This window comes from Apiospora aurea (assembly GCF_038362705.1).
Source record: "Apiospora aurea strain CBS 24483 chromosome Unknown utg000009l_segment0_segment0, whole genome shotgun sequence".
In the NCBI taxonomy this organism is placed as follows: Eukaryota; Fungi; Ascomycota; class Sordariomycetes; order Amphisphaeriales; family Apiosporaceae; genus Apiospora; species Apiospora aurea.
Window position 1 is genome coordinate 83,400 of NW_027117396.1, and position 20,956 is coordinate 104,355.

Sequence of the window (20,956 nt, forward strand, 5' to 3'; positions counted from 1 at the left end):
TTTTCGTGCAACCCGTTTTTTATTAGGTGTAATCGATTTGATAGTGCTGTCCGAATCGTTATTATCGTTAACGCTGGTTCGCCGGAGTATGGCGACAGTTTAAATCGTCGCGTGTTTCCTAAGTGCTTTAAGGAACTAGTTAGTTTTTTCTTTATTTGCTAGGTGGGTGGAACACCTATCGTTATAATAGGTTGTTTAGGATAGGCTACCGTGTGATACGTTAAGCGTACTGTGGGCGTTATTTTTTTTAATAATTGCTAGGTTTTTTTATACTGGTGGCGTTAACCTGTCGTTCGTTGGGGACGCGTTGGAACGTCTTTTTAGAACTTTTATAGTTCTAAGCGAAGTGCCCGTTTTTTCCGTAATTATAGTAAGTGACGTTTTTTTTACGCTCGTTCTTACCATTTCGTTAGGTAACGTCGAGGTTTATAGGTTTATTATGCGATCCGTAGGATATTTTTTTTTAAGTACGCTGGATAGGTCGTTCGTTATTAGCCCGAGGTTTATTATTTGGTCGCGAAGCGCGGCCGCTTAATTTTTCGAGGCGTTGTTTATATAAACGATTATCGATTTTAACCACTTTTTTTACGTACTTATCGAAATTATCGGGACGGTTTTCTCGATTAACTTCGTCCTTTACGTTTTTTCGTAATCCGGCGTAAAAGAGTATTATTAAGGTATCGTTATTATGCTATTTAGTTTATAAAGAGATCTATTTAAATTTAATAGCGTAGGCTAAAGCCGATCTTTTCTGTTTAAACTGTATAAGTTGTTTTTCGGCAGTCCGAGCTTTATTAAGATTCCTGAAGGTAGCCTTGAGCTTTTCTTCGAAACTAGTGTAATAATAAAAGATGGTGCGCGTGGTGTCGTTTTATTTCTCTTTAAAGGGGTTATCGAGGAAGTCTCGCATAATAGGTTTAAATTATATAAGGGCGTTTTTTTTAAGGTAATTAGCGGCGTATAAAATTCGGTCGGATTCGGATTCGAATTCCTCGGCGTAAAATCGTAGGTACGCTTTTATTTAGGTTAGAAATCCGTGGACGGTCTTTTTTTTCCTATCGTAGGTTTGGGGAGGTGTTAGCTTGTGCTTAGGGCGTCGGTGTCTTTCGATAGGAAGAGACGCAACTTAATCTGTAAGTTGCTTGTTATCGGTAGTAAGCTTTTTAATCCGGTTTTAAAATTGCTGGATTAACCTAAGAACGTTAAGTCTTCCGGTTAGGTTACTTATTCCGCCTTGACTAAGGGTTCCGTTATTATTAGGATTTTAAGGTGCTATAATATTCTTGTAAAGATATTGTTTAAAAGTTTAAATAATAATTCGTAAAAATAAAAGCGATTAAAATATAACGAACGGCTATTAGGGTTTAAAAGAAACCTCGTAGACGTGCTGGGGTTTATATTAATTAAAACGAGAGAGTACTTAAACGTGTAGACGAGTGCGTCCGTTTAATATAATAGGTAATATCTCGAAACTAATTATAAAACTTAATTAAAGGTGTAATAGGTTTATTAAGGTAAAGTGCCTTACTAATATATTAAACTAATACTTAGATTAATCGCTAAAATAAAGAGTGTTTATATGAAACATATAAGAAAGGTTTATTATTATATATCTAATCTCTTCTTTACCGATTGCCTAGCTTAATAGCTCGCTTTCTTCCTCGTTAGTAATCTTTTAAGCTATAAGCTTACTGGCTCAGTGGATTATTCCTGACTGAGCCGGTGATCCAGTAAGCTGGTCACGTGATGCAGCTGTCCGTCGCGGTCTTTTGATACGATCGTACGTATCCATCCTTCCTACCTTTAAATTTAGTATCGCAGTAGGTGCCTTAGCTGATTATTGCTTATAATACTAATCCTGGTAAGTCCGAAGTGACTGTTAGGCTTGGTCGAATTAGTAAGCGCCGCGGGGCATTATAGTGCCGTTCCGTAAGGTAGGTCTAAGCCGCGAGATCGGGCTAGGTCGTAATAGTAACGTTAATATAATATAATTAATAAATAATATTTATAATTTTTTTTAATTATATTATATAGGTCCGTTAAGTATATACCGCCGATTAAGCGTTTATTAGGTATTTTTTTATATTAAATGTATTATTATAGATTTAATTACTTACTTTACTATATAAGTTATTAAAAAACTAACTATTTTCGAGGATAGCGTTTACGAGTATTTTTTATAGGGCCGTTATTAATTCCCGGGGTATAAGTTTATTAACTTTATTACTATTATTATTATTATTATTATTAAAAATATTACGAATAACACCGTTATATTACGTATATAAATACTTAATATATTTTTCTAAGTGAAACCTTATCCGTGACGATTTAAATGCGGTATATAAACGATACTTGCAATATTTACACTCTACTTTAACACCTCTCGTATACGCCGTCCCTTTCGATAAAACGTTAAACTAACCCCAGGTTTTCAAGTTTTTACAGCCTCCTATCGAGCAAGTAAGTAAAAAAAGAGAAAGAAAAAACTAAAGGACATCGGCTTATAATAAAACGGCATCTCGAACGTTATTATATAATAAAATCAACGCATTAACCGACCGGCTTTACGTTACACTATTTAAATATACATAAAAAACACCTATTTATATAACGTAACGCAATATTCCGGGGTTTACCGCGATTAATATAAAACGCACATGTATACGCGTTTTATACATCGCTACCTACGTAGTATCGGTATATCTACTACGGACTTGGCTAGGTAATCGGGCAACCTGCCATCACGGCATTAAAATGGCTGGAACCTTCATGTCACCCCCTTCACGTCTTGATGAGGTGATTGCGCCCAGCGTACCAATGAATATTGCAGAGACATGAGCTGTAACACCGGTTGGTAAGCAGTCAGGTGGTACAGCTCTAGGCTATTGTTGGCCTGGGTTCGAGCGATCCTCTCTTCACACTCGGTCTCCTCTGACCTTCTCCAAGACTCCAACGGGATCAACACCGCATGACGTCTGGATGAGCAGTTGGCTCACCCCATCGACGAATTGGAACATCAGACCACGGGCGATACCACTACTCACGATGCAAATCCAAATTAAGTTGACGTAGGAGAACTATGGAAACGGCCGAACAGGTCCTACCAAGAAGGAGTCTCGTTGGAATATATAGTCGCGTGAAGTACGCTGCCGAGCTCCGCACTCTTTGTGACTGTTCTTCTCTTAAGTGATATACCACTTTTCCCAAATCAGAGAACTCCTTCTACCAGTAAGAAAACTTGCAGCACCATTGACCATGTCGTCTCCAGAGAGCCACGGTCTCCCCGACCCCGCCATCAAGGCCGCCCACGACGGGATGCATCACTTCGAACAGGAGCAGCACGAACGTGACGCGGCTGCGAAACTTGGCCTGCCTGACGAGGCCATTGATGCTGACCGAGAGTTCATGCAGGGCGTAGAGAGACGCGCATCAGTAAGTCCTTCTCGGACGGCCTTGATATCCCGACAAGGCTGGAAAGTGGCCGGCCCAGTGCGGAGGGCTAACGACGAACCAACAGGAATCGTCTCAGACCAGTGCTACCAAGTCCGGGTCCAAGATCAAGAGGGCCATTGACAAAATGATGCCAGGAACACATTGATTATCTAGGAAGAGGTTTCAAGTTCTTGATGTGCACTTGTATATTATTGGGAAGCAGCCTTTGCTCCCCTGTATCAAATGGAAGATTGAATAAAACCGGGGTCTGATGTCAGTTGCTTACTGTGTCGCACTATCAAAGGGTCGAGGGAATCTATCCACCATACTCTCTACTTGATGACTAGGACGTGTACAATACTCACTAGGCTAGGCTTATTGTGATAGGTACGCCTACTTGTTGTAAGCAAAGCCACCCTTGCGGCCCAGTTAGGCCCTCCGTGAAATGACACTAACGGGACGATGCTCAGCTCGGCTCAGCCACCAAGCATTGCCTGCTACGCCGCCCGCCTACGTAAGTACGGAGGGAAGCAAAGGGGGAAATTCCATGCCGGTAAGAGTAGAGCTTATATCCTGTCTTCTGCCCGACATATCTGAAGCTTAAACTTACAGTTTCGTATTGATTAACTTCGCTATCCTGCTCCGTATTTCCAATGGCATCATCCGGTACAAATTCGAAAGCGGAGACCGCCGAGGAAGCCTTGCCAGTCTACGAGGCCGTCGCCGGGCCTTCATCGGTAAGCGACCGAGCTCGCGTCTCTTCTTCTGCCCAGGTCTCTGCGGGGGCAGCAGAACTTCCTGCATATAGCGATCGTGCACCCTCATACGCTCAGGCCTTTTCAGGGGCAGCAGAACTGCCTGCATACAACGACGACCAAGTTCGTGCATCCTCATCCGCCCAAGCTTCTTCTTCAGGTGCCGCGGAACTCCATGGTTCGACGGTGCCGGCGTCGCATGGTGGTGCCCAAGGCCCTACACCATCGGAACCTTTCAATTTCCCCAGGAGCGACACATTACCACCGTCGTACAGTCCACCAACCCTCTCAGGCGGCCAGCGACCCATCGCCATACCGCAATCTTCTTCGGATAAAGCAGCCCCTTTTCTACAGGCATACCCACCGTCGCTTTCGAGCTATGCGATTCCTAACAGCACGTGGGCGTCCTTTGTGAAAACCACCAACGCTTTCCTGACAGCCAAGGTGGGTGACCAGGCTATCCAGCATGCCGCGGACATGGGACGCAGGATCAGTGACCTGCCGAAGCGGTACAGCAAGGAAACCGTGGCGCAGGCCAAGCAGATCCGCCGCGACGTCAGCGACCAGGCCAAGAAGGGCAACTACGTCGCGGCAGGCATGGGCGCCCTCGGCGGCTCCATCGCGCTGCCGGTCGGGACGGCGCTGCGCATCGTGGGGGCGGCCACCGCTCTGCCGTTCGCCATGCTGGGCAGCGTCGCCGCGAAGCCCAAGACGCCGCGCGAGCGGGCGGCGGCCTACGTGGCGGCGGCCAACGGCAAGTGGTTCCACGGCCGCGGGCTCGACGCGCGCCTGTTGGACTCGGAGGAGCTGGCCGAGGCGGTCGGCCTCAGCCACGGCCGCATGGCGGACCTCGCCCGCGAGCACAGGAAGGGCGGCGCCCAGGGGCAGATGTCGGCCCTGGAGGAGTGGATCGCGGACGTGGAGGTCAGCGCCGCGGAGAGCATCATCACGCTCGACTGGAGTGCGAAGACGCTGTGGCTGGTCGTCTTCTCTGGCGTGCCTGTTTCTGTTGGTACGGAGCCGACGAGGACGAGAAAAGGCAAAGAAAAGGGTCAAGCTTCGACTACGTAGCATTGGCCGTGGGCCGCCGCCGCCCCAATGAGGGCTGCCTGTTACATAGGTAACTACCACTAGTTGAGCTGTTTCAGCAAAGTTCTACGCGGCTGTTCAGGGCAGGGCAGCGTGTCGTCATCCGCTTCGATGCGCAACACACGCCTTGTACCGGCCTGTCGACCCATTCGTGAGGACATTGTTCCAGCGGGTGCGTCGCCGGAACATGACGTTATGTAAAACCCCCGATATATCTACAAGTACTCGGCTTGTGCCTCACGACCCACAACTCCTTATTCAATCTTCATGACAACCTACCGCATCCGTCCTAGTTCCCAGTGCCTATGCCGGCGCTCATGACTCAGGGGTGAGATTTGGGTTCAGAAGCTTTCGAGAAAAGGGCAGGAGAATGATTGTAGAAGAAGTGAAAAGGGGGTATTCTGGGCAAAACCAAACATCAAACGCGGTGCAGTCTGGCAGTGCAGGGGGCTTGAGAAGAGAGATGAGGTGACGGACTGATTAAAGAGTCGAGAAAGTTATGAGATGCACAGACCCTTGGAACTTCCCGGCTGTCCCACCTGGCGCAACGGTCCATTCATTCATTTTGGCTCAGCAAGCCTCCTGGAGTCCTGGTAGGTACATGTTTCGAGCGTCCAGGAACGTTCGGTACGGCACACGCTCATTACGCGGGCAGGAGGCAGCTATGTAGCAGCTTGTCACGCCGTCTGTCTTGTCTCACTTTTTCGATACCGTCAATCAAGGAAGAAGTCCTCACCACTGCCGCTGTTTCGGTTGCATACCTACCTATGTACTTTAATAGTAGGATGTATATCACCTCACCTACTTTGCGGCCCGGGAAACCAGGCTGGAGGAGGTAGGTTGAGATGGAAAAATCACAATACCACCCAAACCGTCAAACACTACGAGATTGCCGGTGTTCGTCGTTGCCAGCCATCCGAGCTCGCGAAAGGATATTTTCCTTCTGAGGCGCCTATGGAAGCTAGGTCGACATCCACTAAGCTGCATAGCTCCAGGGCTACTGTTTAGTTGCCAGGTTCAATCGGCTAGTCTGTACAGTGCAGCTGCGTAGCGTAACGACCCAGGCCAACCACCCGCAATTTGCGAGAAAAAAACAAACGCCTGAGGATCAGCACCCGGCGTACTTACCTCATTTATTATGTCAGATTGGTACGGGGTTGCGCGCATATATCGACGTCCAATAGTCGTATTGGCAAGTAATAATCTTATCCAGACGTTGTCCTGGGTCTGGGGCAGGCTTTTATTGCAGTCGCATCGGTCAGTAGGTAGGCAATCTATGTGAGGCAGTTAGTTGCATCTGCAGTCATCCTCCCCGCGAATGTTTCTCGATATCATCGGCCGCACGTTCGATGTAATGTTCAAGCATATTACATACATATCATACATACGTCTGTCTGGTATTGATGGACGAGGAAGGGGAGAGTCAGGGTCAGGGTCAGGTGAGGCAGAGTAGAGGCGAGAGCACATTAGGTACCCTCCACGTAACAAACAAACCTAACCTAACCTAACCTGCTCCGTACCTCCAACCAGAAGTCCAACTGGCCAGGACGGGGAGGCTGGAGGAGGTGCAATAATTATCGATTGTTGGATGATGTTTGTTAGGTACAAGCCGAAGCACGTACGGTGTGCGGCACACTGTACCCTACTGTCCCGCCTTCAATATCCGGTTGATGCAGTCCGTAGTCAGTGCAGGCTCCTACTTTCACGGCCCCTTGACCCCTGTCCTCCCGCTCTGGTCGCATTTCGTGGGACCATGATCCATTTGGTCTTTCCCAAGGAACAATTGCCATGAATTCGGACTTGTCTTGGTGTCACGTCCAGTATGACATGTTTTCTTTTTCTCCCTATCCGTCCCTTGTCGTTTTCCTATCACCATGTCGTTTTTAGTCTTCTACCATTAATTCTTGCAATTTCCACCATAGCAGGCCTGCGAGCGTCGAGTCTACTTACTCAATTCCTTGTGTCCCACCGATTCCCTTCCGAAAGCTCCAAAGCTTCTCTTCGAATCCTCTATATCCGAAAACTTTCGGTTTCCCGCTGAGCGACCATATGATTCGAGAGTGGTTGGAGCATCATATCATCCAGTGTTATTAGCTGTGTGGCCCGGCCCTATCTGGCAGCTGCTTTCCCTACAAACGCGCTCACCAGGGCGACGACACGAGTCCGAATCTGCGCACGACATAGACCGTAGCTGCTTCGCGACACGGAATAGGGGGCCGTTGCAGCAACCAGGCACATCCGAGTTGGAAAACCCCATACGCTCTCTATTACAACACTACAGATCGCAAGGCCTGAATTAACCGTTTCGAAAAACTGGCACAGCAACTCCTGCACGACCTCGACGTTCCTCGAGAACACCCGTCGCCAAGCACGAAGCGGACGCCGAGGAAAAGAGTCGTGGCACCTCAATATCCTCGAAATCTTGTAGTCGAAGCTATTCGCTGCGTTTGATTGAACTTCGTGGCAATTTGGGCGCGGCTGGAAGAAGTGGTCGCAGTGGCTGAGGCAAAATAGGACATGCAGACAAGCAAAGCCCGGGCCGAGGCGCTGGGACGAAAGGCCAAGGTCAGTTCACGATCCGCCTGCAGTTGGCTTCGCAGTCTAGGCCGCAGCTCAAATCTTGTTTTTCTTTTTCCACGGAAAACTAACGTTCATGCAAACTCCAGCTTGCCAACTCGTACCAGGAACTTCTCGAGTAAGCATCCTCGCTCTTAGCACTGTGACATTCTGGATGCTAACATCTTGCCCGACAGCGAATTCTCCAATGCCGATTTGAAAAACGTGGGCAACTACGGACTCGGGAAACTGATAGGAAAGGGTTCCTTTGGCAAGGTTTACCTTGCGACGCACAAGCTCACCAATGGCTCCAAGGTATGTTTGCTATCGCTATCAACAGGGTCCGATGATACTTACTGACTTGGTGTTTGTATCAGGTCGTGCTCAAGTCGGCCAAGAAGGATGACTCCAACTTGGCTCGCGAAATCCACCATCACCGGCAGTTCGTTCATCCACACATCGCAAGGCTTTACGAGGTGATAGTCACGGAATCCCTGGTCTGGTTGGTGTTGGAGTATTGCCCAGGTAAGACCGGCTGGCGTGATTTTAACTGCCTCAGATCTAATGTGCGATAGGCGACGAATTGTACAATTACCTCCTGAAGCACGGCCCATTGTCAGTCGAGAAAGTCCAGAAGACGTTTACCCAGCTGGTAGGTGCGGTATGTTATGTGCATCAGCAATCATGCGTACACCGGGACCTCAAGCTCGAGAACATCCTATTGGACAAGCACGAGAACGTCAAACTGGTCGACTTTGGTTTTACACGCGAGTATGAAGGCAAATCGAATTACCTGCAGACCTTCTGCGGGACGATTTGCTACTCGGCACCCGAAATGCTGAAGGGGAAAAGTATGCTGGCGAGAAGGTCGACGTGTGGAGTTTGGGCGTCATCTTGTACGCGTTGCTCTGCGGCGAGCTGCCTTTCGACGATGACGACGACAATGTAACGAGGAGACAGATCCTTACAGAGGAGCCCAAGTATCCCGATCACTTGTCTGCTGATGCGGTGTCACTTATCAAAGTCCTGCTCTCAAAACGGCCGTTGCTTAGGCCGACGCTTCCCGACATTCTGCAACATCCGTTTTTGTTGGAGCATGCGCCACAGCAACAAGCCATTCTGAAGCTACACCAGCCTGCCCCCTTCACTACGAACTTGGAGAAGGAGTGTCTCCACCGAATGAGAGGCGCCGGAGTTGATATAGACCAAGTCATTGAAAGCGTACTGTCACAAAGATGCGACGCGTTGGCGGGCTGGTGGACTCTGCTTTTGGAAAAGGAGGAGCGGAAGGCCAAGAGAAGAGAGAGAAGACGTAAGGAGAAGGAGGCTGAAAACAGGAACTCGCGCCGGTTCTCGGCGGCATCAAGCAAGCTCGAGCGCATGACGCCAATTATGGACGAAGATGGTGTCTTCAAACTTGGGGAGCCCCCACTACCACGAGGTCGGGGGCGAGCAGAGAGAGGAGAAGTGCCCATTACACCGATCTCAACATCACAGAGCTCCCTAACCTCCCGGAGGTGTATGCCAAAGGCAACTTCAGCCCTGATAGCGATGTGCCCCCGCCGCCTTTGGAGAAGGACTCTATCCGGTCAACCAGTACCTCGTTACAGCGCCGACCAGTTCCGCCACCAAAGGAGGGAATTATCCGCAGTGCAAGATCTAGAGGCTCGACTCTGCACCTGGTAACCACTCCGGACGTGCTTGGGGTTAACCACGAAAACAACAATGACAAGTCGCAGCAAGAGCCTCAACAGAAAATGCGTAAGAAGCCGTCGCAAGCAATCATACAGCACTGGAAGACATGGAAGCACTGGATTGTGGACACCACTCGACGTCATACGCCCAGCAAACGGCCAAGCCAGTCAACTCCGAACCTGAACGGGAAAAACGGCAGCAAGAACCCCAAAGATGTCAGCCCGCGACCCCATACTAGTAAACACACCACCTCTGGGAACGGCCAAGCTGAGACCGCAACCGAAACAGCACAAACCAATGGCCATGTGACGAGAGGGGGCACTGGTAACATTCGGGGTGGCGGCGGCAATGTCACTACGCCCACGTCGTTAACTCACACCCACACGAACTCGGGGCAAATGAGGCCACGTATGCCGTCTTCGGCATCCTCGTACAAGCGACACTCGCTATCTCCCGGTCCCGTTACGCCTCGCACAGTACGCCGGCCCTCAGGCGGTCTTCGCGGCCGAAAGTCCACTTCGTCGTCACTGAGCTCCATACATACCATGCCCCGTCATCAGCATACTCACTCGAAAGCCAGCTCGACTTCTTCTACTGCGTCCATGTCGACCACGAAGACTCCGCTAGCAACTGGACGATCGCCGCATCATTCAGTCAAAGTGTTGCCTGCTACACCAACCGGTTCAGCCTTTCCATCAAATATCCGGTTAGTCAGGGGTCCTGCTCTGTCTCTCAACTTTAATGAGGGTATGCCGTCTGGCAGCCAGAACCAGCCACTTGGGAGCCCGAACCCTTTCGCGGGCCAGAACATACTATTCGCGAAAAGAAAGAAGAACATCTTCAAGGGGCCAATGCTCTCTCTCGGTAACCAAGGTGGTGGAAGTCGCAGCCGAGAGACGAGCCACAGTCGCAATGCTAGCGCTAATGGCCTCGGACGACGCAGTGGCGAGATGGCTATACAGGAGGAGGATGAAGAGGCCGATGTAGAGGCCGACTTGCAAAGCAAGGGAGACGGGGAGCACCGGGAGATGGATGAAGAAAGCATCGAGGAGGTAGAGCAGTTCAGCCCTATTATCAGCATACCAGGCGAAAGTGTTGAGGAAATCTACGAAGAAGATGGAGCTGGAGATGGTGCAGTTGATTACTTCTCAACACCAGCAAGCGAGCCACAGAAGCTTCGGGAGACTGCAACGCCCTCAACCATTACTCCCACGGCTATTTGATGTGGACGCTTTGTCGGTGTTTTGCGCCTTGCCCACTGGGCAGGCCATTTGCGTGCGTGTCTATCATCCAGACCGCACAGTTTCTGAGGTTTCTGATCAGCTTGGCGCAAGGTGCTTTAAAGAACAATTTTCCTTTTACTCTTTTACAATAAGATATCCATCTGTTATTTTGCTTCTGTACATAGTCTGGCGCGAGATAAAAGATTCGCTATACTAGGCGTGCTGGTGCATGCCTGCCGTTCCCCCACGACTCCCTTTATTTGACCCTTGGCGATATTTCTATCCATGCCCTGTTTCCATTGAATGCAATCTTCCGAGAACTTTAAGTAGTCCCTCGACGAACCATGCCAGTATTTCTGGAGCATGTACTACATTCACTCACTCCACCAATGTTATAGACCTTGTTATCCGAGGTAACATATAGCGCCATTCAATTATCGTTCGATCTCCCGTCACTTCAATGAGCAGTGACCTGTTTAGATTCAACGCACAACCATTCTGCAGCCTTTATAATCCGGTTGAGGATCTTCTCAAAGGGGTTTGCGTCTTCCTCAATCATCGAGCTTGCATTGCATTTTCCCAATTGCTGCGTATCCCTGCTCCATCGACCATCCATCGATACGACCTCAGTCAACCAGCAGAAACCACCCAACCGCCTACGAGGGGCACAGCCTGGGGGAGCGAAGGCATCACGATGGTAACGTTGTTCTGACCATACCATGGAGTGATCGGGGACTGATTTTCCTTTTCAAGCTGTTGGTGTTGTTCATCACCTTCCTGGCGCCTTTCTGCGCCAGCCTGCCCGTCGGATCTTCAGCCAGCCTGGAAGCAACAGCCCATGTCGTCGACCAAGCTTCATCCCTTCCTACCGACGCCTTCAGCAACAGCAGCTCGCCTGGTCTCGTCAATCGCCCTTTTTCTCCGTCCATAAAGGCATTCGATGATATCTGGCCGTACAACCCCCCCAAGTTACCGGACGGTTCCCGAGATCCAGACGCAGATACAACTCGGCCAGACTGGTACAACTGCGACGTATTTGCTGGCACATACAACAAGGTACCGCCCCGTATCATGTGCACGCCCGCGGTCGAGGAAGGCGAGAGCCCTGATGGGCAAGATGCTGTATCCTACACCGACGAAGAGATCTATATAAGCTTCAGAAACAGCGCCATCAGGATGATTTACATGGAGCAAGACCCAGGCAATCGAGCTAGTTACCAGGTGCACTGGAATGGAGGAAGCTTCCCTGGGACATACGAAATTCGAAACCCAACGCCACTGGTCCGCATAGGCTATGGAATGTGGGATCCCCAGCGCAGATCAATGAATGAGCCATTTGAACATAGGACTAGCAGGATATACCAGTGGCCCTTGATCATGGGCGGCTACTACCCCTACCCGGACCCCAGCGACCCCAGCAATGTAAACCGATCGCCTGGCCCCGACCGTGTCTTGTTCCAACTGGTGCACGGCCATCCAATCTATATCGGTGTCGTTACTGCTCGCGTAGCTCGCCCGCCAACGCCCGGTGCTCCAGGCCCGACGGGTGAACGGTAAGTCTGCTTCTTTGCCAGCCTCCTTTCTCTTTTGGCCATGCTGACTGACTGCTCCCAACCCAAAGCTGGGGCTTCATCTTCAACGAGGCAAACATGAACCCGGATCTCACAGTGATGGAAGGCACATCGTACCCAGGCCTCGACGCCAACCAGCCTCATTACCCTACATCCAGGGTCCTTAGCTCCAGAAGAACGACCATGGGGTACAAGAAAGCAGGGTCTACGTACGGGCCCGCATTGTCGTCGTCGCCGGCCGCAGAGACGAGTTCCACGGGAGGCGATGGGGGTAGCGGTACCGGAACCGGAAGTGGCCAAGCCGGATACGGAAAAGGACCGGGCGGTATTGGGTTCTCGGGAGGCGGAGCGTCTGGTGGGCAAGGTTCCTTTGGTGGACACTATGCACTCCCTATTGCTCAAAATCAGTTCAAAGCCTGGACTGGTCTTATTTCGGGACCTAGCCATATAGAGCTCTGAGTTGTGCTGCGTTTCGCTACTTAGTCTCGAGGCCAAGGCAATAGCAATTTGGGTGTGCAACGAATATCGGCTGTCATGGCTGGTACGATGCAACTAGCAAAAGGGTTATGCTGCGACTTGCTACTGAGGCCGAGATATTTGTCTACGTCGTCAAACGCAAATGAACACCTGGCCGTCCTATTTCCCCCTTTTCTGAGGATACAGAACGTGATAAATCGATGGCTCGAGTATTTGGAATTTCTCGGGTAGTACTTTGCGTGTGTAGGCTAACCCGAACAGCACAATTCGTATGCGTATGCGTATAGGGGTAAGCTGCATGAGACGTTATGGCGATGGTTTCCCTATCACGGTAAAAGGACCTCCAACTCCAACTCGGCTTGTATCTTACTGGTGGGAAATGGGGGCGTCAATGGGTCGCATTGCATGTCCCAGGACTCAACGAGTCGTATGACTGTATAAGTACCCAACGCCGAATGTGTGGATTTCTTCACTTGCAAATTATCTTCCAAGTTACTTGGGTTTGGCAGGCTATGAGATACGCGATTCTTGACGATGGAGGTAACTTTTGAGTATCTTTCTTGGGCCTGCCTCAGCATCCTTGTAGCGTTGCTCGTTACCCTTGTGCGCTTCTCCTTGAAATCCTTACGGCCTCGAAACTACCCGCCGGGACCTCCCGCTCTTCCTTTCATTGGCAACGTCCACCACTTCGCGGCGCCTAAGCCATTTCTCAAATTCGCGGAATGGCGAGCCAAGTACGGAGACATCATTGGCCTTAAAATAGGCCCCGGCAACCTCGTCGTGCTGAACAGCGCCCGGCTGGTTCGCGACCTGCTGGACAAGCGGGGCTCGATCTACTCGGGCCGGCCCAGCGACTACGTCGTCCGGAACCACATCGTCTTCGGCGCCCAGCACATCCTCTTCCTCCCCTACGACGGCTACCTCAAGCAGTGGCGCACCGCCGTGGTCCGGCACCTCCTCGGCCCCACGGGCGTCGAGCAGGTGCTGCCCGTCCTCGAGGCCATGGCGGCCCATCTCGCGTACCGGCTCGCCGCGGACCCGGCCCGGTTCGCCGACCACTTCCGGAACTGGGCCTTGGCGACCCCGCTGCTGGCCATCTGCGGCCACCGCGGCGAGCAGAAGGAGGCCGCGCTCGTCGATCTGTTCTACGGCAACCAGGACAACTGGCTCACCCTGCTCACGCCCGGGGTGGCACCCCCGGTCGAGATGTTCCCGGTGCTCAAGTGGGTGCCGACGTTCCTGGCCAAGTGGAAGCGCACGGCGCGGGACTTGCGCAGGAACCAGCAAGGGTTCTATGGCATGATGCTGGAGTCTGCGAAGGAGGAGCGTAGACTGAGGAGAGCGGCCTCGCTATCGTCGGAAGAGGCGCCGCTCAGGTACGAGTCTCTAATGGCGAGGATACTGCGAGCGCAGGAGGAAAGCGGCAAGGCCGAGTTCGACGATTACCAACTGGCGTATCTCGGGGGGTGGTCTCCTGGATGCCGCGGTGGACACCACCTACTCGACGGCGCTGACGTTTGTGAAAATCCTGGCGGCGCGGCCGGAGATCATGAAGAAGGCACAGGCCGAGATCGAAAGCGTCTGCGGGTCGGACGACGGACCCCCGCAGCCTAAGGATGTTAACAAGCTGCCATATCTTCGCGCTTGCTATTCAGAAGTGAGTCCCGTTGGATTTTCTTCTTTCCTCCGATAATGATACATTGACACAGTAATCTCAACTCACTTTCCGTCACAGATTCTTCGCTGGAGACCGCCCGCCCCCAACAACCTCCCGCACGTCCTCGACGCAGACGACACCGTCGGCGGCTACCACCTGCCCAAAGGGACCGTAGTGCTGCAGAACACGTGGGCCATCGAGCGAGACCCGGAACTCTACAGCGACCCCGACGAGTTTAACCCCGAACGGTATATCGGTAATGTCTACGGTGTCAAGCCCAGCGCCAAAGCCCGGTGCCGCGCCGAGGGCCGCAAGCCCAACTACGCATTCGGCAGCGGCCGGAGGCAGTGCCCGGGGGACCTGTTCGCGGTCAGCAGTGTCATGATGGTGGCGGCCAAGCTGGTCTGGGGGTTCGAGTTTAAACCAATACGGGAGCACCCCCTGGATCTGAGCGTGGAGAGCGGGTTTCATGGGGGGCTCGTCCTGGGGTCTGAAGAGTTCGAGGTGGGGTTTGTGCCGCGGAGTGAGGAGCGGCGGAGGGCTATGGTGGAGGACTATGAGAGGACTCGGGGCCGCTTACAGTAACATGGGAGAAGGAACTGTTATTTTACTAAGGCAGGGGAGGGGGCAGAGACTCACAGTAAAAGTCCCTAATGGCCTATGCCGTAAGCAATCGTTTTATCAAACTTTGCTGCGTACATTAAGGGGGAAGGGATGTTCTGCGCCTTGATAACTACAGAACCAACTGCAGAATTCATATGCGGTTCGGCTCGGCTAAGGATCCAATGGTGTTTGCTGATCTGCTGAACGAAATATGGTTGCCTGGCGTCGATTCCTTCATAAGTGCTTCCCCGCATGCCTCCCTTGCCCTGGAATAATTGTAAATATAATTAATCATTCAGATTGATCTTCAACTCACCTCCACACCACGGGCAGGACGCTCAAAGATAACCTGTTCCCCCCACTTGGATGGCAGGTCGTTCATCCTCTGATACACAGTCATTACCACCGCTACCCATATCTCCCCTTCAGCTTAACAGCATGCCTGTCACCATCAAAGTCGCAAAGCATGGCGCAAGAGGGGCTGGCGGGTCCCGTATCGGGTCTCGAACGCTCTTGGAGAGAGCAGCACCTAGGAAGGTGTCCGAGATGGGCCCCATCGTTCAGACCTCCTTACCCGATGAAATTCTGGCTCGTGGTCATGTCACACCTTCCACCAACGGGTTTGTAGAGTCTGCTTGGAAGGCTTACTCAAATCATCACAACCTCGTAATCCGACCCGAGGACGTTTGGTTTGCCATACTGACCCAGTCCAGCTTCTATGTCAATGCAAACTCCGAGAAACTGCGCGACAAGTTCGTTTCCTTTGAAGGGAAACGGGCTCTCCTGTTAGAACAAGAGCTCAACGACGAGGTCGATTTCGGGTCGATGTGCCGCAATATGACGAAGCTCATTGAGCAGAACATCGTGGACCCCAAGCTCCGGGCCTGGGTCTTGCCGTCGTTCACGACGACCACGCTCACCGACGAGACGGTGGCGGCCATCTTGATGATGGGCACCTTGCAGAAGTACTTTCTGTACATGTTTGACCCCACCACTTGCGGGATCCCTTCGGTGACGCTCCTGGGCGAGAAGTCGGACTACGAAGACATCCTCGGGCGCCTCGAGAAGCTCAAGGAGTACGGGGAGCAGCCGGCGCGGTGGTATAAATTGCTTCGACCCGTGCTCAGGTACATGATCGCGACGTTTGAAGGCCCGGCAGATGACCCGGTCATTATTGACTTCTGGAATCGCATCGTTCGGTATGACAGCGGGAGCGGAGACGACACCTTGACGGGATGGATGATGGCCTTCTGCTTTTGGGATGTAAGTGGTTTTGGGGACAAACCTCACTCTCTATTCCGAAGTTCCACCTATCTCTATTCATGTGTTCAATCCTCTCCACCAAAAAAGTGCCTGGTTCTCCAGGTTTCTGAGTTAGTTACATTCCCTGTGGAGGTATGTGACTTTATTTCGTGATCGAAAGTAATGCTAACGCCGAGAGTCGATAGGAGGACGGCAGGCTTATGGTTCGCGACATGCCCGGATATGGACATCATAGCAACTACCTGAAAACGGTCCATAGTACGCTGCCCAAGTCGCTTTCAAGCGAACTGGATGATGTGTACTACCACGATATCAAGGTGGCAGAAATGCCTGCCGGTTGGGTGTTGGTGCCCGTCACTGTGCTAGGCAACGATAAACAAGTCGAGACCCATTTGGTGGCGGGATCTGTCGGTATTGCTGTCACGGACGCGCGAGGGTTTCAAAACACCACTTTTCGCCCATCTGCAGGAATGGGAAGTGCTGCAGCAGTGGCATCACCGCAGGGGAATACAAACTCGGCAACGACTGATCGTGACACCATGCAGTCGCTATCAGGCTGGTGGATGTATCAGGTCCTTGACGGGGACACCGTGATGCCCAAGGCTGCCTTTGTTCACAAGAAGGTAACCGAAGAGTGTCAGGGTGGGCTCAGTATAGGGCAAGTTGGTGGTGGTGGACCGGATGGAAACGTCACAAGCGCACTGATTCCGGTTGAAGAAGTGGCCAAGGAACTCCTCCCGAACGAAGAGGTCGTCCCGGAGAAGAAGGCTACGGATGGAGAACCTGTCGCGACTATGGGGGTCGCCAGGCCGGCTGAGTCGGAGGTAAAGAACTCTGGTGATTCTGGTCGTGATCGGGGCGGTGTTGTTGATCAGCAGGAGTCCACGAGAAAGGGGACGAAGCGGATTTCGCTTCAGTTGCGACGCTTGCTCGGTCGATTCCATTCCCAGTCGCGATGACTCTGCCATTCATTCCACAGAGGCCTCATACTGGCTGGCTATTTGCTGGCGCTCATTCGAACTTGTACGTGACGTCCCTTTCATCTATCGACTCGAGGAGTTACAGGTGCATCTACCTAGCTTAGCACACGCCGGCAAATCAAATATGTAGGTTACTGTATGTAGTAGATCGGAGAATACCTGACTTATGCTCACTTGAAGCTAGCTAGCATCGGGAGTTCGCAGCTAGGGGGCCTTTGTAGCTAATTGCCCTACCTGTAGCTAACATTACGTACGGCATTTGGCAAACCAAACCAGGGGGAGATAAGACCAGCCGGTTGTCGCAGCAGCTACGGTGGATCGCTTCGGGGGGCCACCGACCTAAGGAGGGCCCACGGGCCCACTAAGCGGCCGCCGCCCGCGTCATTCTTCAAGACTTAGGTCAACCAACATGCATGTCTTCATCCCAGACTCAATACTCTCAAGTATTGCAAAGTTGGAGCAAAGAAACGACAGCAGAGCCCATTCCAGGTGCCAATTGCGTTATCCTGGCCCGGGTGAGACTGCTTGACATTCGTAAAGCCCAATTGACGGCCTGCTGGGCGTACTCTTCTGTCAATCCTTCGCCATGAAGCTACCGCTCCTCTCCGCATATCTGCTTGGGGGCTCCGCAGCCTTCGCCAGCTCGCTGCAGAAGCCATTGAGCGACGGTTTGCCCGCCGACAATCGACCTGCCCGCACCTCTTCGGAAGCTAAGGGGGCACCAAGCTACCGCGATGCCCTCCTGGCCCTCCACAAGCAGCTTATCGAGATCTCCTCGGTGAGCGGCGATGAGAATGCTGTCGGCACTTTCCTGGTCGACTACCTGACGGAGCGCAACTTCCAAGCTCAGCTCGAGTTCATCCCCCCGTCCTTCAACTCCTCCTCTTCTACGCCGCCAGCCGATGTCGGTGCCGATGCCTCGAAGCCACGCTTCAATGTGCTGGCCTGGCCGGGCAAGACCCGCAGCCCCAAGCCCAAGCTGCTCGTGTCCAGCCACATCGACACCGTCCCGCCTTTCATCCCGTACTACTCGTCCGATGCCGACCCGAATTCCAACACGGTGATAAGCGGGCGCGGTAGCGTCGATGCCAAGGCCGCGGTCGCGGCGCAGGTCATCGCGGTGCTCGAGCTGCTGGAGGCCGAGAAGGTGAAGGCCGAGGACGTGATGCTGCTGTACGTGGTGGGCGAGGAGGTCGGCGGCGACGGCATGCGGTACTTCAGCGCGACGCTCGACGAGCTGGAGCCGCCGCCCCGCTTCGAGGCCGCCATCTTCGGCGAGCCGACCGAGGGCAAGCTGGCGTGCGGCCACAAGGGCTTCCTGGGCTGCGACATTGTCGCCCACGGCCACGCCGGCCACAGCGGCTACCCGTGGCTCGGCAAGAGCGCCACCGAGGTGCTCATGCGCGGCCTTGTCAAGGTCCTGGACACGGACCTCGGCAGCTCTGAGCGCTTCGGCAATACCACCGTCAACATCGGCCACATCGAGGGCGGTGTCGCCGCCAACGTGATCCCCGAGAAGGCCCAGGCCAAGATCGCCTTGCGCGTGGCCATCGGACCCCAAGACGGTGAGGACGGAGGCGGCATGGTCGTCAAGGAGCGGCTGTGGGAGACCCTGAAGAGCGTCGACGAGGAGGCGTTCGAGATGACGTGCCACAAGCCGTACGGAGCCGTCGATTGCGACTGCGAGGTCCCCGGCTTCGAGAACATCACCGTCAACTACGGCACGGACGTCCCGAACTTGAAGGGAGACCATACCCGGTACCTCTACGGACCTGGCTCGATCTTGGTAGCCCATGGCCCCGATGAGGCGATCAAGGTGAAGGAACTGGAGCAAGCTGTCGAGGACTACAAGAAGCTCGTGCTTCACGTTTTGGACAACTGAAACCTCGGATCATGGCTCAACGCAGATTGAGAGTCTTTGTACATTTGTATACTCGGTATATACCCATGAACCACTAATTCAATGTCAATAACCCGCGCTATGCAGTCCTGAATTCCCCTACCCCTGCCCAGCCAGAATGCTGGCCCTTTTATGTGTCCCCGTAGCCCAAATAGTCCGCCGTTCCTTAGTTTCCAACAACCTCGGCCCATCTCTCGGGCATGATCTCCTTGAAGTTGAACCGACCAACGGCACCCTTTGTCACGACGCCACGCTCAGTGACGATGGCATCGATCAGCTCGGCAGGAGTCACATCGAACGCCGGGTTCCAGACACCAATGGTCTGATCAGCCGTGGCCACTCTGGCCGACTTGCTGGCGTCCACCTTGCCGTCAGCACCCACAACGGCACCGCTGATCTGGGTCAGCTCCTCCGGCTTGCGCTCCTCGATCTTGATGCCGGTACCGCTTTCGGTAACCAAGTCGATCGAAGTCGTAGGCGCAGCGACCATGAACTTGATGCCATGGTGCTGGGCTAAGACGGCCAAAGCGTAGGTACCGATCTTGTTGGCCGTGTCGCCGTTACGGACCACGCGATCGGCGCCAACGATGACGGCTGCGATGGAGTCGCTCTGCTTTCGAGTGGCGAAGAGCGCACCGGCCATCGAGTCCGTGATCAGGGTGGAGGGGATCTTCTCGAACGACAGCTCGAAGGCAGTCAGCCGGCTGCCTTGGTTGTAGGGCCGGGTCTCGGTGCAGAAGGCATGGGACAGAGAGCCCTGCGAGTGGAGCGACCGGACTATGCCGAGAGCGGTGCCGTGCCCGGACGTGGCCAGGGAGCCCGTGTTGCAGTGCGTGAGGACCGCGACCTTGTCCTCGGCCGACTTGATCGGCGCGTTCTCGAGGAGCCACTCGGCGCCGTGCGAGCCGATCTTCAGGTTGGTCTCGGTGTCCTTGCGGAAGATCTCCTCGGCGGCCTCGATGTACGCGTTCACGATGGCGGCGCGCGCGGCATCCTGGTCCAGGCTGGCGACGTCGACGGCCCGCACGACCTTCTTCAGGTGCGTGATGGCGTTGCCCAGGTCCACGGCCGTGGGCCGCGACTCGTACAGATAGTCCAGCCTCGAGTCGATGTAGGCAATGGTCTCCTCGGCCGACGAGGAGGCGCCCGCCGCGGCGTTCTGCAGCTCGACGGCGTGCGCCAGGGCAGCGACGATGGCGATGGCGGGGGCGCCGCGCACGCGCATCGAGCGGATGCAGTCAAAGCCCTCCTCGGATGTGGTCACCGGGTCATAGTGGTGCTCGTGCGGGAGACGGAGCTGGTCCAGGACTTGTAGGGAGCCCCGCGTGTAACGGATAGCTTGTAAAGAAGCCATTTTCTGTTCTCTGGTCTGTCACAAATTCACTGTCGCTCAGCGGAAACGAGCAGAAGCGAAGAAAAGGATGAATAAACAACAGCGCTTTTTTAATGCCCAACTATCTCTAAAAATATATATTTACCCATCTGTTAGCCGTTGCCAGTATCCCACCTTTAGCAGGGGAGCTTCCTTTCTGATTTTGCCGGGACCCCGCCATCGATCATTGATTACCTAACTCAATGGCGACAGGCCCGAAGATGACTCGCTTGAAACCAATCGATTACAGGCGTGGCGTCTCACCGCCTGCCTCTAAAGTGTTCCATCGAGCTGTCTAAGCTTTTGGTACGTACCTGACGAAGTTACCGACCGGCCTAGCCAACGAGCACAGGGATCCATGAGATCAAAGGCCCGCCGCC

The 20,956-nt window shown here is 53.0% G+C and overlaps 8 protein-coding genes across 8 annotated transcripts; 7 read left to right on the top strand and 1 right to left on the bottom strand.

Moving 5' to 3' along the window:
• Window positions 1-3,258: 3,258 nt before the first annotated feature.
• Window positions 3,259-3,601, top strand: PG986_013133 (uncharacterized protein; the record flags this gene model as incomplete). The annotated part of the gene is made up of 2 exons (XM_066849355.1): window positions 3,259-3,435; window positions 3,521-3,601. 2 exons carry the CDS (start codon window positions 3,259-3,261, stop codon window positions 3,599-3,601), a joined length of 258 nt encoding a protein of 85 aa, XP_066693498.1.
• Window positions 3,602-4,088: 487 nt separating this feature from the next.
• PG986_013134 (uncharacterized protein) lies at window positions 4,089-5,261 on the top strand (the record flags this gene model as incomplete). Its single annotated transcript, XM_066849356.1, has 1 exon — window positions 4,089-5,261. One exon carries the CDS (start codon window positions 4,089-4,091, stop codon window positions 5,259-5,261), a length of 1,173 nt encoding a protein of 390 aa, XP_066693499.1.
• A 2,535-nt stretch (window positions 5,262-7,796) lies between these two features.
• On the top strand, window positions 7,797-10,753 carry PG986_013135 (MAP/microtubule affinity-regulating kinase; the record flags this gene model as incomplete). The annotated part of the gene is made up of 8 exons (XM_066849357.1): window positions 7,797-7,844; window positions 7,964-7,974; window positions 8,033-8,150; window positions 8,213-8,360; window positions 8,411-8,496; window positions 8,542-8,593; window positions 8,635-9,276; window positions 9,333-10,753. The coding sequence occupies 8 exons, from the start codon at window positions 7,797-7,799 to the stop codon at window positions 10,751-10,753; spliced, it is 2,526 nt and encodes an 841-aa protein (XP_066693500.1).
• Window positions 10,754-11,447: 694 nt separating this feature from the next.
• Window positions 11,448-12,783, top strand: PG986_013136 (uncharacterized protein; the record flags this gene model as incomplete). Its single annotated transcript, XM_066849358.1, has 3 exons — window positions 11,448-11,450; window positions 11,507-12,306; window positions 12,375-12,783. 3 exons carry the CDS (start codon window positions 11,448-11,450, stop codon window positions 12,781-12,783), a joined length of 1,212 nt encoding a protein of 403 aa, XP_066693501.1.
• Window positions 12,784-13,335: 552 nt separating this feature from the next.
• On the top strand, window positions 13,336-15,043 carry PG986_013137 (cytochrome P450; the record flags this gene model as incomplete). The annotated part of the gene is made up of 3 exons (XM_066849359.1): window positions 13,336-14,177; window positions 14,215-14,458; window positions 14,537-15,043. The coding sequence occupies 3 exons, from the start codon at window positions 13,336-13,338 to the stop codon at window positions 15,041-15,043; spliced, it is 1,593 nt and encodes a 530-aa protein (XP_066693502.1).
• A 456-nt stretch (window positions 15,044-15,499) lies between these two features.
• PG986_013138 (uncharacterized protein) lies at window positions 15,500-17,283 on the top strand (the record flags this gene model as incomplete). Its single annotated transcript, XM_066849360.1, has 2 exons — window positions 15,500-16,324; window positions 16,510-17,283. 2 exons carry the CDS (start codon window positions 15,500-15,502, stop codon window positions 17,281-17,283), a joined length of 1,599 nt encoding a protein of 532 aa, XP_066693503.1.
• A 607-nt stretch (window positions 17,284-17,890) lies between these two features.
• On the top strand, window positions 17,891-19,186 carry PG986_013139 (uncharacterized protein; the record flags this gene model as incomplete). Its single annotated transcript, XM_066849361.1, has 1 exon — window positions 17,891-19,186. The coding sequence occupies one exon, from the start codon at window positions 17,891-17,893 to the stop codon at window positions 19,184-19,186; it is 1,296 nt and encodes a 431-aa protein (XP_066693504.1).
• A 184-nt stretch (window positions 19,187-19,370) lies between these two features.
• Window positions 19,371-20,558, bottom strand: PG986_013140 (S-methyl-5-thioribose-1-phosphate isomerase; the record flags this gene model as incomplete). The annotated part of the gene is made up of 1 exon (XM_066849362.1): window positions 19,371-20,558. One exon carries the CDS (start codon window positions 20,556-20,558, stop codon window positions 19,371-19,373), a length of 1,188 nt encoding a protein of 395 aa, XP_066693505.1.
• Between the last annotated feature and the right edge of the window lie 398 nt (window positions 20,559-20,956).